General features: G+C 38.7%; 2 protein-coding genes across 4 annotated transcripts in view; one reads left to right on the top strand and one right to left on the bottom strand.

The window, feature by feature from the left end:
• Positions 1 to 9,837, top strand: part of LOC124709109 (zinc finger RNA-binding protein) — a 41,164-nt gene extending 31,327 nt beyond the window's left edge. For 2 of the 3 annotated variants that reach the window (XM_047240760.1, XM_047240759.1), the window contains exons 12-19: positions 975 to 1,158; positions 1,426 to 1,618; positions 4,823 to 4,979; positions 5,815 to 5,924; positions 6,830 to 6,925; positions 7,064 to 7,273; positions 8,739 to 8,880; positions 9,181 to 9,837. In XM_047240760.1, coding sequence (XP_047096716.1) covers positions 975 to 1,158; positions 1,426 to 1,618; positions 4,823 to 4,979; positions 5,815 to 5,924; positions 6,830 to 6,925; positions 7,064 to 7,273; positions 8,739 to 8,880; positions 9,181 to 9,269 — 1,181 coding nt within the window. In that variant the 3' untranslated portion in view covers positions 9,270 to 9,837. Of the gene's footprint in view, positions 1 to 974; positions 1,159 to 1,425; positions 1,619 to 4,822; positions 4,980 to 5,814; positions 5,925 to 6,829; positions 6,926 to 7,063; positions 7,274 to 8,738; positions 8,881 to 9,180 lie in introns of those variants that run through there. The other variant, XR_007005388.1, reaches the window with a different exon arrangement.
• Positions 9,838 to 11,084: 1,247 nt separating this feature from the next.
• LOC124805555 (piggyBac transposable element-derived protein 4-like) lies at positions 11,085 to 12,788 on the bottom strand. The gene has a single exon (XM_047266121.1). It carries the CDS (start codon positions 12,786 to 12,788, stop codon positions 11,085 to 11,087), a length of 1,704 nt encoding a protein of 567 aa, XP_047122077.1.
• Positions 12,789 to 14,065: the final 1,277 nt, after the last annotated feature.

Raw genomic sequence — 14,065 nt, 5'->3', positions numbered from 1 at the left:
TGTCCATCCGAAGATTAAAAAAGTTCTTGATAGTTTTCATAAACTCCTGGAAGCAGTAATTAACCTGTACAGCCATTAAATAATGTTTCTTCCACAACAACATAGTGCACATACCTCCAGATATTTACTTTTCACACTCCTTTGCTTCCAGCTGCTTCAGTTGTGTAATCATCATCTCCATGTACATTCTAATTAAACATTTTGATATGCACATGTCGAGCACATTTCTGGTGTCACGTTTTAATATAGCATTTTTGCTTTATATTGAAATAGTGTGGAGGTGGTGCAGTAATGGCAAATCCCAGAGACAGCCTCTATATTGTCAAACATTGTGTGTGTTACGGGATTATCCGACGTAAGAAATGTGCTCAGCATTGTGCTCTTGTCTGTTGCATTTATCAATGGTGTTCTGTGAAGTAAGGGGTGTCAGTTTTATCTTGCAACTGTAATTATTTGCTGACTAAGTAGTCGAGGTGTTAATAAACGGTGAATCTGATTTAGTAATTTTTGATGTTTGTGGTAAAGTTACTTTTCAGCATAAAGACATCACAGGTACTTTCTCCATAGTCCTATTTTGGTATTGGGCAAATGACTTAAACTTACGGTACGTTGCTAAATTCTGGCTGCAAATATTTTCCTTGTCATTCCAAGTATACAGCATCCAAAGTAGTAGCCTTTTTTGACGGTTCTGTTTTCATTCTTTTTAATTGTGGGAATTTTTCTGTTTACCATGAAATACTGTTTCAATTTTATTGAATCTCTTGTCAAGTGATTTCCTTTCATTGTCTTTAGTTTGTGAATAATTTGCCTCCCTTCACTGTCTATTTCCTCATGCAAACTACACCCCACTTTCCCATCTGTGCCAGTAAAACTGAAAACTTAATTGTTAAAATTCTTTCCTTTCATCCCAAAGTGAGAACTATCCAGATAAACAGTGCAAATTTAAGTTTACTAATAAATGCACTCATTTTCAGGAACCACACCTGCAACAAAACAAACTGTTCAGGCGACTGCTACTGCCAAACCAGCAGCTTCACCTGCATCTGTCCCTACTGGTACAAAGCCTACACCAAGTCAACCATCCACACCAATTCAGATAAAGACGGAACCAAATATTAAAGAAGATTCAAAGAAGGAAGATGGTAGAGATGGAAATCTGTGAGTATTGGGGCTAATTTGTAGTAGTGCACTTCTGCATTTTCAAAGGAGTGCAGAATTACAGCTATTTTGCATGTGGAATTCAAAGCATGCTCATTGCCAAGGATGTACAATTAAATGGAATGTTGCTTTTTGCTACGAAATGTGCTCTATTGAGTTTTAAAGTTGCTTCCAAATGCTATTGATTGAAATTTTGTCATGAATGTATTTAAGGTTATGTATGATGTTCAGGTGTTTACCATAATTACATTTGTTCTTTCATTCCAGGTTCTCATTTCACAGAGATAAAGATGACAGCCAAGTTCCAAGGGTTTTGAAAGGTGTTATGAGAGTAGGTGTGCTTGCAAAAGGACTTTTGTTGCATGGTGATACAGCAGTAAATCTAGTTGTCCTTTGTGGAGAAAAGCCAACACGCACTCTTCTAAACAAAGTTGCTGAGTGTCTCCCCAAGCAACTAAAGGTTTGTGGAGATACGTGAAATGTTTGTTTCATATTGTTAGCAACCAGTGTACATTTTTCTCTCATTTTGTGGGCAGTAGTCAAAGAGAAAGAGAAAAACACAATGTTTGAATCTTTGGGCAAACCCATTCCATATATTTAGAACATTGAGCTTTGTTACATCAAATTAAAGGATTGTTAATTAGACATTAGGGAATGTTCTCTGTGGTCTGGAGGAAGTTTACTTCTGTTAGCCTCCTTGGATAGGTAGGAAGACACAATAAATTGGTGTGCTTGTAACAAAATGAGCAGTAGACAGTGTGTGTACTACCATGCCCAGACCCTTGGGGTCTCAAGCTCCACTCTTCCTTGTCTTGGCGTCTGATAATCTTGGATCCTGGTCCACATGGAACTGCCAAGTTGCTTTTGATTTTTAAAAAATTCGTTTGTTATATTTTTTTGTGTATTCTTCACACAATTAACAGTGCTAAAATGTCTGAAATGTCAGCTGACTACAGTTGAATTGGCATAAGTTGATCCCAAACAGTTGCAGTGGGCTGGTCGTGGCAATTTTGTGGGCGTACCTCAACAAATAATAAGATTTTGTAAAAGTCTCTATGGCAATGTGTTTTAGTGTTTTCACAGATCTGTAGACAGCTACTGTTCTCAGCTGCAGCATTTGAAAGCTGGCAACTGTGGTAAAAGCTGTCAGATTTTCTTATGCTGTCTATTTTTGGGCATCTACCATATAATAAGAGAACAGCACTTCTAGTTAGTTTTCATAATAATGTTTATTTTTACAGCTAGATGTAACATTAGTACTTGCACCATTTTGTATATTTATTTGGATTAGTGCAGCTGATTATATTAGATGGGCTGCAGTAGTTGAAAAAGAAATCATAGAACTGATTACTAGCAAGTAATAACAGTGGTATTAAAGCATGTTCCCAGTTGACTCAAGAATTATTTTGTGAAAGGCATTGTTAATGATTGCACAGTTGTTCCATCTGAATGTTGCAATTTCTAGATCAAGACCACAAAGATAAAAGAGAGATTAGGGCTCGTACAGAGGCATATAGGCAGTCATTTTTCCCTCATTCTGTTTGGGAGTGGAACAAGGAGAGAAGATGCTCATTGTGGTACGAGGTACCCTCCGCCATGCACCATATGCTGGATTGTGGAGTATGTAGATGTAGAATGCTACTTTCTGCAATTTTTTGCCCAACAGTACTTCCAGTTTATGGTGAAAGCTTGAGGTATAAGTCCTGATCTAAGAGTGCTTATTGCTGCAAATTTCTTTTATTGTGAATTGCCAATCTCAGTTGGTCTAACAGCTCTTGTGTTACTATTTTAATTGCTGTAGCTAATACATCTCAGCATCCTCTGTTACCTGGTTGCATATTATAATTTTCATCTCACTTTATTACTTGACTCTGTTTAGCTGCTTTCAGTAACCACGTTAACTGTTCCTTGGTGCTGTTCTTTCCTAGTAACATTTTTCTCCTAGTATGGGTCATAATTTGTTACCTAGTCTATTATTTTTAATAAGCTTAACATTTCAAAAATGTTCCCATACAATACTGTGCTCCAGATGCTGAACCTGTAAAACTTCTTAGTCTACAAGGTGGCGCACGAAATGGGTTACCATTTTGTTTTTTAATATAAACTTTGTCAATACAATCTGAAAGGAACATATACTACAATGAAGAACTTTCCATGGAAATTTGTTGTAACTCAGCACATGCTCAATATGTCCACCATTTCGTTTCCTAACTTCCTTCAAACGAACACTGAAGTTAGTGGATTACCCTACGGCACATATCTTCCGTAATTTCACTGCAAGCTTGAAGAATAGGTCTTCTGAGCTCCATTAAATCTGTGGACGTTTCTGAAAAATTTTTTCCTTTAGGTACCCCCAAAGAAAGTCACATGGGTTGCAGTCTGGACTATTGGGGGCCAATTTTGTCAGTCACTGAAGAGACCTGGAAACCTGAGTGAAATGAACCGCATGTCGAAATGCTCATGTAAAAACTCCAACACAGTGTTTGCAGTATGTGGCCTTGCACCATCTTGCATGAACCACTGCGTGTTGAAGGGCAAGGCAGTAGCAAGAAGCTGTGGAATGAAGCTATTGTGAAGCATGCTCAAATAATGCTTGCTGTTCAGTTCCTTCAAAGAAAAAGGGTCCAATAAGTCCGTGACTGGAAATTGCTGCCCATGCTGTAATCCTCGGAGCATAATGTCGTTCATGAAGCACTTGTGGGTTTTCAGTGGCCCAAAAGTGTAGATTTTGTTTGTTAACCACACCGTCTAAATGAAAATGCGCCTCATCTGAAAACCAAACACTGTTGAGAGTTTCTTCCTTATCCTCCGCCCACTGAGCAAACAGTAGTCTCTGCTGCTTGTGTTCTTCAGTGAGCTTCTGTGCACAGGTCATCTTGTATGGGTACATATGGGGGTCACTTTTAAGAATGCGTTGAACGGAGTGTCTGGATATTCCCAGTTGCACTGCTGCCTTTCTACATGATTTCCCGGGACTTCTCTGTACAGCAACTCTTACCCTTTAAATATTCTCTGGCGAACAAACAGGCTTAGGCCGAGGTCGCTTCGCTTCCAATACTGTTTATTCCTGTACAAATTTATCGTACAACCTGTGGATGGTCTTCTGGCAAGGGACCTATCGTGTGTTAAACTGTTGTCGAAAACGCCTCCGAGTCACAACAAGGATTTTCGTTTCATGAAAAAGTAATACAATTGCTGATCGTTGCTGTGTCGTCAGTCTTCCATTGTCAGCCATTGCTGCTTACTAGTCTCATAGTGGCAGTATCGTGAATTACATTTCATTTCGTAACTCATTTGTTTTTCCAAGCTCTGCTGGTGCTGCTGTACAGATCCCAGCGGGATATCTAATGTGCGTCGTAAATTGTGAAAGAAACAATTGGCAACACATTTCGTGCGCCACCCTGTATATCAATATACGTCATTAGTGAAATCGTCATTTGTCTTTGCCAATCTTCTGGTGTCTTCTGTTATCTTCCTTGCATTGTCTGCCTTATGTCTGTCCAGAAGGGACTAGGTCATCAGTGTACCATAGCAGTGGCATGTGTGTGTTGCCTAATGTGAAATTACCTGTAGTTGATGCTTTGTTTTCCCACATATCCATTAGAATTGTTTAATTTGGAAAACTCTGTGTAAATATTTTCTGTATGAACCTTCTGATTCACAGGTGGTGTCCCCAGAGGATACTTATAAGATACAACGGAAAGTTGAAGAAGCTGCCATAGTTGTGATGGGTGTAACAGAACCACACATCACTGTTACTATCACGCTAACTTCTCCTGTTATGCGTGAACAGTTACTGTGTCCTCCAGAAACGAGTGGTGGTAAGACTTCAGTGGAATGTGTAAAGTAACAGCTCACACCAGGGGCCAATTTTGACAACTTAATTAAGAGAGCCATGTCAGGCAGTTGATTGTGGCCCCTGGAGAAATATTTAAAGATAATTTTGTGCTAGCCTGAACAGAACAACTGCCAGTTCAAGGGAGGTGAATTGCAGGCTAGCACCTGCCAGGCCAAGAAAAGGATAAAGCAATGTTTAATCTGTTTTACATTCATGCTGTAATTTTTTTAATATCTTTCATATCAAGAAACTAAATAGTAATAACTTTTAATCAAGATTTTATCATTTTTCTGATATTTGTTCTTTTCATGAGCCTGTGTGTTAATACTAAGATTTCTAGGTGTCCCATCGACTTAACAGCCACGGAGGAGGGGATCTTAGAAAGTCGAGGCATACTGGAAGGATTTTTGACCATGCATACAAAAAGCATTTTCATAGCCACTAGGTTATGGTCACCAAAGCATTTTTAATTCCTCTTTGACATTTCACATTTTGTTAAGTCAGATATGTTGTAAACATTAGCTCGTGATTAAGCCTGTACATTGTTAGTTTTGCTTGAATTAGTCTGAAAATTCCTTCTTATACTATCTTGTGTAAAACTTTCTTGCATTGATTTTAATGAAAACATTTAACTGTCAATTCTGTATATTACTATAAGTTGTTAAAGATGTTATATATTGTAATTAAATTGTGTGTAAAATGTGACCTGTACCTGTGACTTGAAACTGTTTTTGGCAGTGTGTGAGCACCAGTACTGCAATGGTCAAACACCCTTTGTAATGTTGTCTGATCGACTTTGTTTCTTCCCCCAACCCCAGACTCGGTGTCTGTGAGTCAGGCCCAGGTGATGAAGGATCCACCAGACGTGCTCGACAAGCAGAAATGTTTGGATGCCCTGGCAGCTTTGAGGCATGCCAAGTGGTTCCAGGTTTGAAGGAATTCTTCCTTTTTAAAGTCAAAAATCTTAAGGAAAATATACTTTTCAGCCTTGTGTCTGTCAAGTAGTTTTGCTGCTGCTTTCTGTAGTGGCAGGATTGCAGTATGGTCTTTTTTGCATGCCAGTTGAATTACTAAATATAAATTTTGTTTAAATTGATACGATGTGTATGTGTTGCACATTTTGCTTATTGGGTGGGTGGGAACAAAGCAGTTCATGAAATTTGTGGTGGTCTGTAGGAAGAGCGTACTGCACTTCAGCTACTACTCTTTCTCTGCTCTAAAAGCAATTCATTTTTAATGTAACTGTGGGAGATTAACACTGAAGCACATTTCAGACGTATACTTTGTAGTTTCTAATATTTGGCTAATTTGCATTGTAGAATTTTGCTTTATTAGCAATATTACTTTCACAAGTCTCATCCATATTGTAAACTAGACGTAATTTAAAAAATATATTTTTCTTTAAGTTCCAAAGGCCAGTATGTTTAATATTGGGGTTCTTTTGTAATTCCGAACAATGGGAAAAAATACATGAGGCTGGAAAGTTAGCAAAAGATAGACCACAATAATCATTCGGCTTCACTCTTTGTTCCCAGGGCATTGCCTCTAGGGGTTCAGGGTTATTTCTTATGAGTAAAACAGTTCGTCCATGCTTGTTTATTGTGTGCATGTTAGAAACCTTGTCAGTTTCAATTGGGAGTAAAACCTTCAATAGGGATTTTTTTTATTGCACTAGATCTTTGAAACACATTGAAATTTCAGTAATTTGATTAATATATTTACTAGCATGCACATTTGATGTTTAAATTTCATGTTGTTAGGACGAACCTTAGGTACCATTAGTTATAGTTCCTCTTTGTATTCACTACACCTAATACCAAATTTGTTTTACAGGCTAGGGCAACTGGTTTACAAAGTTGTGTTATGGTTATTCGCATTCTTCGTGATCTGTGCCAAAGGGTCCCTACGTGGGCGCCCCTACATAGCTGGGTAATAATTTTTATACTGTTATTTGAAGCTGAGATTTGTGTATTTTTATGTGGCATTTATAACTCATAACCATGCATGATGAACTTTGTTTCCTAATCGTCATTTGAAATGAATAAGTGCCTCACTTTCATTTGACAGGCAATGGAATTGTTAGTTGAAAAGGTGATAAGTTCAGCAGGACAACCACTAAGTCCTGGAGATGCACTACGCCGTATTATGGAGGCTTTGGCATCAGGTATTCTGCTTCCGGGTGGTCCTGGGCTGATGGACCCTTGTGAGAAAGATCCCTCTGATGCAGCAGGAAATATGTTGCCACAGCAAAGAGAAGACATCACAGCATCTGCGCAGGTTGGTACTTTGAGTAATTTGAGAGCAGAATTTTTACGTAATTCCTAATAAGCAGAAATTATTGTGTGTTCTATACGGGCAATTTCTTATTATTGAGAATTTATTAGTTTGATGTGTTAGGAAAATAAAGGTTGCACAAATGTAATGACATATTGGTGCACCTGATGCTCTGGTGCCTTGTAAACTGTGGGCAGTAGAGTTGTTTGGTAAGACACACATTGTGTGATGCAATGTTGGAATCAGTCGGGGGTTCTATCATTTTTATGATAAAGAAACCTTAGCTAAACCTCAATAGTGTTTTTTCCTTCTCCCATTCACACACTTGAACTTGGTGGTTTTAAATAGCAGATTTTGAACTGCGGTTGCATCAGAATACTGACAGAAGTTGGGCCAGAACTACTTTGTTTGAAACTGCCAACCTCAGCGAACAATGACGCAGTAGCCTGTTCTGAGTGCTTTGTGATGCTTGTGGTTTCCGTTTCTCATTTTGAAATGAGTGGAGAGGCAATGACAAGAGTCCAATTATAATCCTCGCAATGCCAGAATGGATCAGCAATCCCTGTGACCACGTCAGTTCTGCTTTCACAGAACCCTGGTGTAGGCCAGCTCCCTGTGATAGGTGGCAAGGAGGGGGCAGGGTTTGCTTGCTTCCACCACTCTTCTCACAGCTGGCTGCTTCATTCTGGTTAGTTCACACTTGCAGCTTTCCACTGGATTATACTGTTCCTCTGCACTCTAGCAACCCAGAAAACAGAATCTGCAAACATGCTTTGACCATGCCCAAAGACTTCCCCTAATGAGTGAATTATGTCTGGTTTAAGCCAAGTACCTTGTTGATCCTATCTGTAGCGTTGTGAACTATGAGTCGCATGGGTACAAATGGCCACGAAAGGTCAAAATAAAGTTCCGTATACTGTGTAATTGTTGAATTAGATGGGGGAAAAGACTGTACACACTTTTAACCAGAGGCAGGTAAATGCTGCTGTTTCTCAACAGAAACGATCATTTGCTGTGAGTAGCCAATAGAAGAAAACCAGAACTGTTTGCAGGGAAAAAAAAACTTGTCAAGAAGCTCACCAATAACCACTTTAACAGTTGCTTTCAAAGCACTAAGTGTTAGTCTTCTGACATATAGTGTGGCAACCTTTTAAATTTACATGTAGAATCATTTATAAAGAAAAAAATAGTTGTGGATTTTAGCAAAAATAGGTAAGTCAGGTTCTACTGACCATTCCAATTGACTTCTTTGTTTGTATGGCTGGTATAACAAGTTTTTGACTTCGTCTCAACTACTTGGGTGTTCGTAATGGTAAAGGACAGGGATATTTGCCTCTTATTAACCTGAGATCAGAAGTAGTTATGGGTTATAGCACTCCAAAAGTACTGAAGCCAGCCATTAGTGAGAAGTTGAAGTAGTAACTGCTCTACTTGTTAAATGTGGATAAAATTGTGACGTTTGTTTCAGCACGCATTGCGCTTGATTGCTTTCCGGCAAATCCACAAAGTTCTGGGAATGGATCCACTGCCTCCACCTAAATTTACAAGAGGTAGATTCAACCGCAAAAGAAGGCGTGATGATAGCAGTGGAGAAGGCAATGGTTCTGAAGGTGAATGTGATATCTGTTGCTATTCTTTCAGTTAGCTGTAAGAAAAACTTCATTTGTATTTGTCATGATATCCATCAGGGGAGGGAATGATGTCAAATACATGAAATAAATATGCATATTGATACAAGACTTAATTGTGTGGACAAAATTAACTACTAAGGAACTTGTTACTACAATCTTCCAAACTTGCTTTCTCTAGGTAGCTTTTAACATATGTAGTTTACTCAAACTTCAGTTACATCTGAAAGTATTTTTATACTGATGCTCAGCTGTAAAAAATTTGGTGTTCTCTATCTTCAGCCGGGGATGGGAAGAAGGACAAGAAAGAAGAGGGTGCGGAAGGTGACATGAAGATGGATGTCGTCGTAAAAACAGAGGTTCAGAAGTGAACCCATCAATTTTGTTCCAATTTATTTTGTTTTTGTACAGTTGTTAGCGATGATCACCATCATGTTTTGCAATTCTCAGCACAGTAAAGATGTTTTTTGTCTCCAGCATGTGTACACTAAAAGTATTTAAAATGGCTGTAAGAAGAACCATCAGCTGCATTATTGTAGAAGACATGTCCAAATTGTCAGCTTTTCACTACAAAATAGACATGAAAAGGGACAGAAATTTTCTGTTTATATGTTTCTTGTGGAGTGTGTTCATCAATGTTAACACAGTGAACTGTCATAGGTGATCAGTTATTGTTGAGTATTAAAATGTTAGATTAAATGTTTGCCATTCCCTCTGAGTAGAATATTCTCTTACTCCACAAAGAGCAGTGAAAAATTTTCCCTCGCAGTATTTTTATTTTCTTGATGCTTGTGTCTCCCAGGGTTAACGTTGTATTATAACCTTGCAGAGAAGTGTGTGTGTTGGTGATACTTGTACCATATGTTTCTTTGTGTCTTTAAGTGTGTGTTTATTTTTGGATGTTTCACATTAGTGAAATAAAGTAATGAAACAGTAAAATGTGTTGTTCTAACTCTTTGCAGACCCGAGTAAGTAAGCCACTGTCTTGCGACCCTTGTTGAATTGTTTGGTAATAAAAAAGGTATTTATTAATGGAATTGCAACAAGTATTCTATTATTTTATGACTACATTTAAAGGAAAGTTGGTGAAACAAATATTTTCAATTGAAGCTTGAAAAGTATTTGCTCCCCCTGCAAGACAATGGTGCAAGCATTTCCCTCCCCCTCCCCCAAAGTCCGTCTTTGAGTGGTGGTTGGTGGTGGTTCAGTGCTCATCGTACTAGTGTTGGTATCTAGGGCTTCACCTCTTGACAATTGTTGCAGACGAAAGTTGTTTGCCATAGTAAGTTGTTATCTCAGTCTTCCACTGACAACTCTTTGGTTCCTTATCTTCAAAAAGAGATAATTACTATATATGCTAATATTTTGTGGTACTGAGAATAATGAGATGCGTTCTAACAGTGATTCTTACAAATGTGACAGTTTTGCAAAATGTAGTAGCTTATATTTAAAACTGAAATAAAAAAATAATCCAATTGTGAAATTACTGGTCCGATTGGTGTATTTGATACATTCACCAAGTGTTAACATTGAATACTGAGGAGGTATGCGTCATTTAGGTGGATTGTTTTCCATTAGCTTCATACTTGTGCCAGAAAATCATTCCTTCGATGTGCAAAAATATAAGCAACTTGGGGATGTCTGTATTCACAGCCTTTTGTTCAGTAACCACATGAATATGTATAATTCTGAAAATCTGTGCTGTTTGATATGGATAATGCTGAATGTCAATGGAAAAAAAAACTTTCTGGGCTAATACCACGTTCTTGTCGCCACATCTGTTTTGAGGCAGAATTTTTCAGCAAGAGCCCTACAGATCCAAGGAAATGTCCATTGGAAAATCTTGCTCTTAACTCTTTGATGCACAGATTTTATGTTTAATTAATTTTTTAATAAAACATGCATTTTCTATGTCTGGTGGGGTTGCTAATAAAGGAAAACATGAATTAAAATTTTTTATTGTATTGATTTTGGTTTTAGATGGTGGTATATATAATATACCACCATGCCACTTAGGGCCGTACCTAAAGTTTTTGAGATATCTTGGTTTGTGCTTGTAACTCACCTTTAAATTCTACTCTAAGCAGTAATAATTAGTATAATTAATGTAAAATAATTTTATTTCTGGCAATTGGTCATTTACAATACAAAATCAAATTACAAACCTTACAAATAAAATATGTTTCTTATTCCTTTTTGTGAAAATCTTGAAAGCACCTTTTTGTTTTGCTAAGGCACAAAGGCACTTTGCATTCAGCGCACATCCAGAAAGTGCGCACTTGCTTCTTTTTTGTACTGCATTTCGCACAACGTCTGGCGGTAGTACGCTCTGGCTGGTGGGATGAATTGTCGAGACGCTGGCGTGAGGAAACATATGGCTTGTTTTTCTTTACGTGGACTTGACTCTCATGAAGTCTAGATGGCCTCAATGGTGTTTTCTGGGTTACTAAGCTTTGCAGGATACTCATCCTGAAGACTTTGGCAGTCATTTTTTCTCTATCGCCTAGTTCCTTCCAAATTATATAGCTGTTGACGATACTGACATCAAGCAGGTGAAAGAATATTCGGTGCCACCACTTTTTACTTCTCCGGCTTATTTCATATGATTTTTTCAGTTGGTCGAACTTGTCGACATTGTTCATGTGTGCATTGTAATCCATCACTGCTTGAGGACAAGGTAGCTCTATGCGTGAACCATCTCTTTCACGGCGAGTCACTGTAGTAACTTCAGGACTGTGAAAATTTGAAAGGAGATGAACAGCTCTCTTATCTTTCCACTTCAAGTAGAGGATGCCACAGTTGCTGACCCTCCAGTCAAATTCACCTCTGCTTAATTCTTTGTCTGTTTTTAATTTGGGTAAATGTTTCCTTGTTGGTTGAACTGTCCCACAGGCATATATGTTTCTCTGCTGTAAACCAGCCAACAAGTTATAGCTATTGAAATAGTTGTCGAAATAAAGATAATGGCCTTTATTTACGAGTTCAGAGGACAAACTCAGCACTACATGCTCCCCAAGGCCTGTTTGCACTGTGTCACCTACTTTTCCGGTGTAAATATCAAATTTCAAGTTGTAAGAGGTCTTGTCACACAGCATCCACACTTTGTAACCACGCTTTATGGGTTTATCTCTCATGTATTGTTTCATACTGTTGCGGCCTTTGAATTTGATCATTGACTCATCAATTGCTAGGTGTTTGCTGGGTTGGTAACACTTGGAAAAAGATTCAGATAGTATCTTGATCACTGGTCGCAGCTTGTACAGTTTGTCATAACCTGGGTGTCCTTTTTCTGGATGCAATGTGTTATCATTCAGATGAATGTTCCTCAGTAACCATCCAAACCGATTTACTGCCATCAGAGATGCAATATAACGATCATGAAGTTCTGGGGCACTAGACCAGTAGTCTCTGTATGCTGGCATACGCTTTATACCCATCAAAATGTTGATTCCCAGGAAAGTTCGTATTTCATTGTCAGTTGTTGGAGTGAAAGACTTGCCAGATTGCGTCGCATATAAATTTGTTTGGAAAACGATTAGCTGAACTAGCTCTTTTGGAAATATTTTTTCGAATATATCGATAGGTTCTGGATCATCAATGTCCCTAATAAAAGCACTTGGTCCTGATTCACTGTCGAACTGCATTCCTGAGGTAGCATTGAATTGTTGTCCCCAAGTTGGCGCTGTGTCAGCAGCGCGTTTTGGCGGAGTGGACTCACTTTCTTCCTCGCTCTCTGAAACTTCGCCTTCAGACGACACAATAGCCTCCGCAACAATGCTTGCTTCATAATCAGATTCGTCATCTGTGGTGTCAACAGTGGAATCCTCGTCTGATGGAATTTCACACAATAATCGTTCGATTTCTTCATCTCGTAAGCCTCTTCTTGACATTTTCATTTTCAAACAACAGCCTGAATCCAAGTAAAGAATACGTAAGCAAAACAAAATGGAGAAAGAGCTAAAATAAGTCACAACACAATTAAAAACTAAACTTTGTAGCGGAGGATTTCGAATTTTATACTAGGAAACGAAATGCAATAGAATACTGCTACATGCACGGTGGTACAAATAATATACCACCAAAATAAATTGTATATAAATAACGGAAGATTGTGCATATGAATGTATACATGGGTTCATACCGTAGCTGTGACGTCCAAGATATGGAAAAAACACAGGCGCAACAAGAAATTCGTTATAAACCACTATTCACACGCAAAAACCATGCACAACTCAGCACGCAGCTTTCACAGTTGTAATCTATGCAATTCTTGGCGGGAACTGATTCCTTATAGGCAGTGAGTGCCATCTGTCTGATAAGTAGAGAACTAGGTGAGCATATTAGAGTGGTGGTCGTGCAGTTAAACCACTGTGCAAAGAGCCAAGAAAATTTTCAAAAGGTGGTATACTATGTATACCACCGTGCTCCAAAGAGTTAAGGCAGACTAGTCCCTTATTTCTATGAAAGCTGGACAAGTGCACGATTCATAGGTTTTTTATGCTCAACTTACGGACTGATTAGTAGTCACCATATTCAGTGGAACATCAATTGTTGTGTAAAGGGATAGGTTGCTACTTACCATAAAGACAAGAGTTGCAGATGCACCACAAAAATTGGTTACAAAGCCTTCTTCAGAAAAGAAAGAAAAACTTGCACTTTTAGAAGTGGACACGTGACCGCAGGCTCTGGCCAGACTAATGTGGTTAAAGTGGCTGGAGATAGCAGTCGTGCCTAGTTGTGTGAATGTGTTTTTCTTTTTCTGCAGAAAGCTTTGACTGAACGGTTAGTGTCTGACAGTCTTTATGGTGTCTGATGTGCAACCAAAACATAATTTGCGGCCAAAACTTCTGGCATAAACTAGAAGAGCAGTTGAATATTTGGTTACTATTTCTGCTCCGGCATAACTACAAGTGCCGGAATGAAGATGGCGGAACACAAGACCAGAGAAGGCAATGAGGAAACGTCAGCCAGTGGTTTGCAGAATTGGACCATGCCGCCCCAGGAGTGGCATCTGAAAGAATTACAACTGTCGACGAGGATGGATAGTTGCAGTAATTCTTTCAGATGTCACTCCTGGTGCAGTCCAATCCCCCATTTCACTGGCCAATGTTTTGTCACCGCCTTCTCTGGTCTTGCATTCCGCATCTTTGTTCCGGCAGAAACAGTA

Source organism: Schistocerca piceifrons, chromosome 7 (assembly GCF_021461385.2).
Source record: "Schistocerca piceifrons isolate TAMUIC-IGC-003096 chromosome 7, iqSchPice1.1, whole genome shotgun sequence".
Lineage (NCBI taxonomy): Eukaryota > Metazoa > Arthropoda > Insecta > Orthoptera > Acrididae > Schistocerca > Schistocerca piceifrons.
This window is presented reverse-complemented; position numbering and strand designations above follow the sequence as displayed.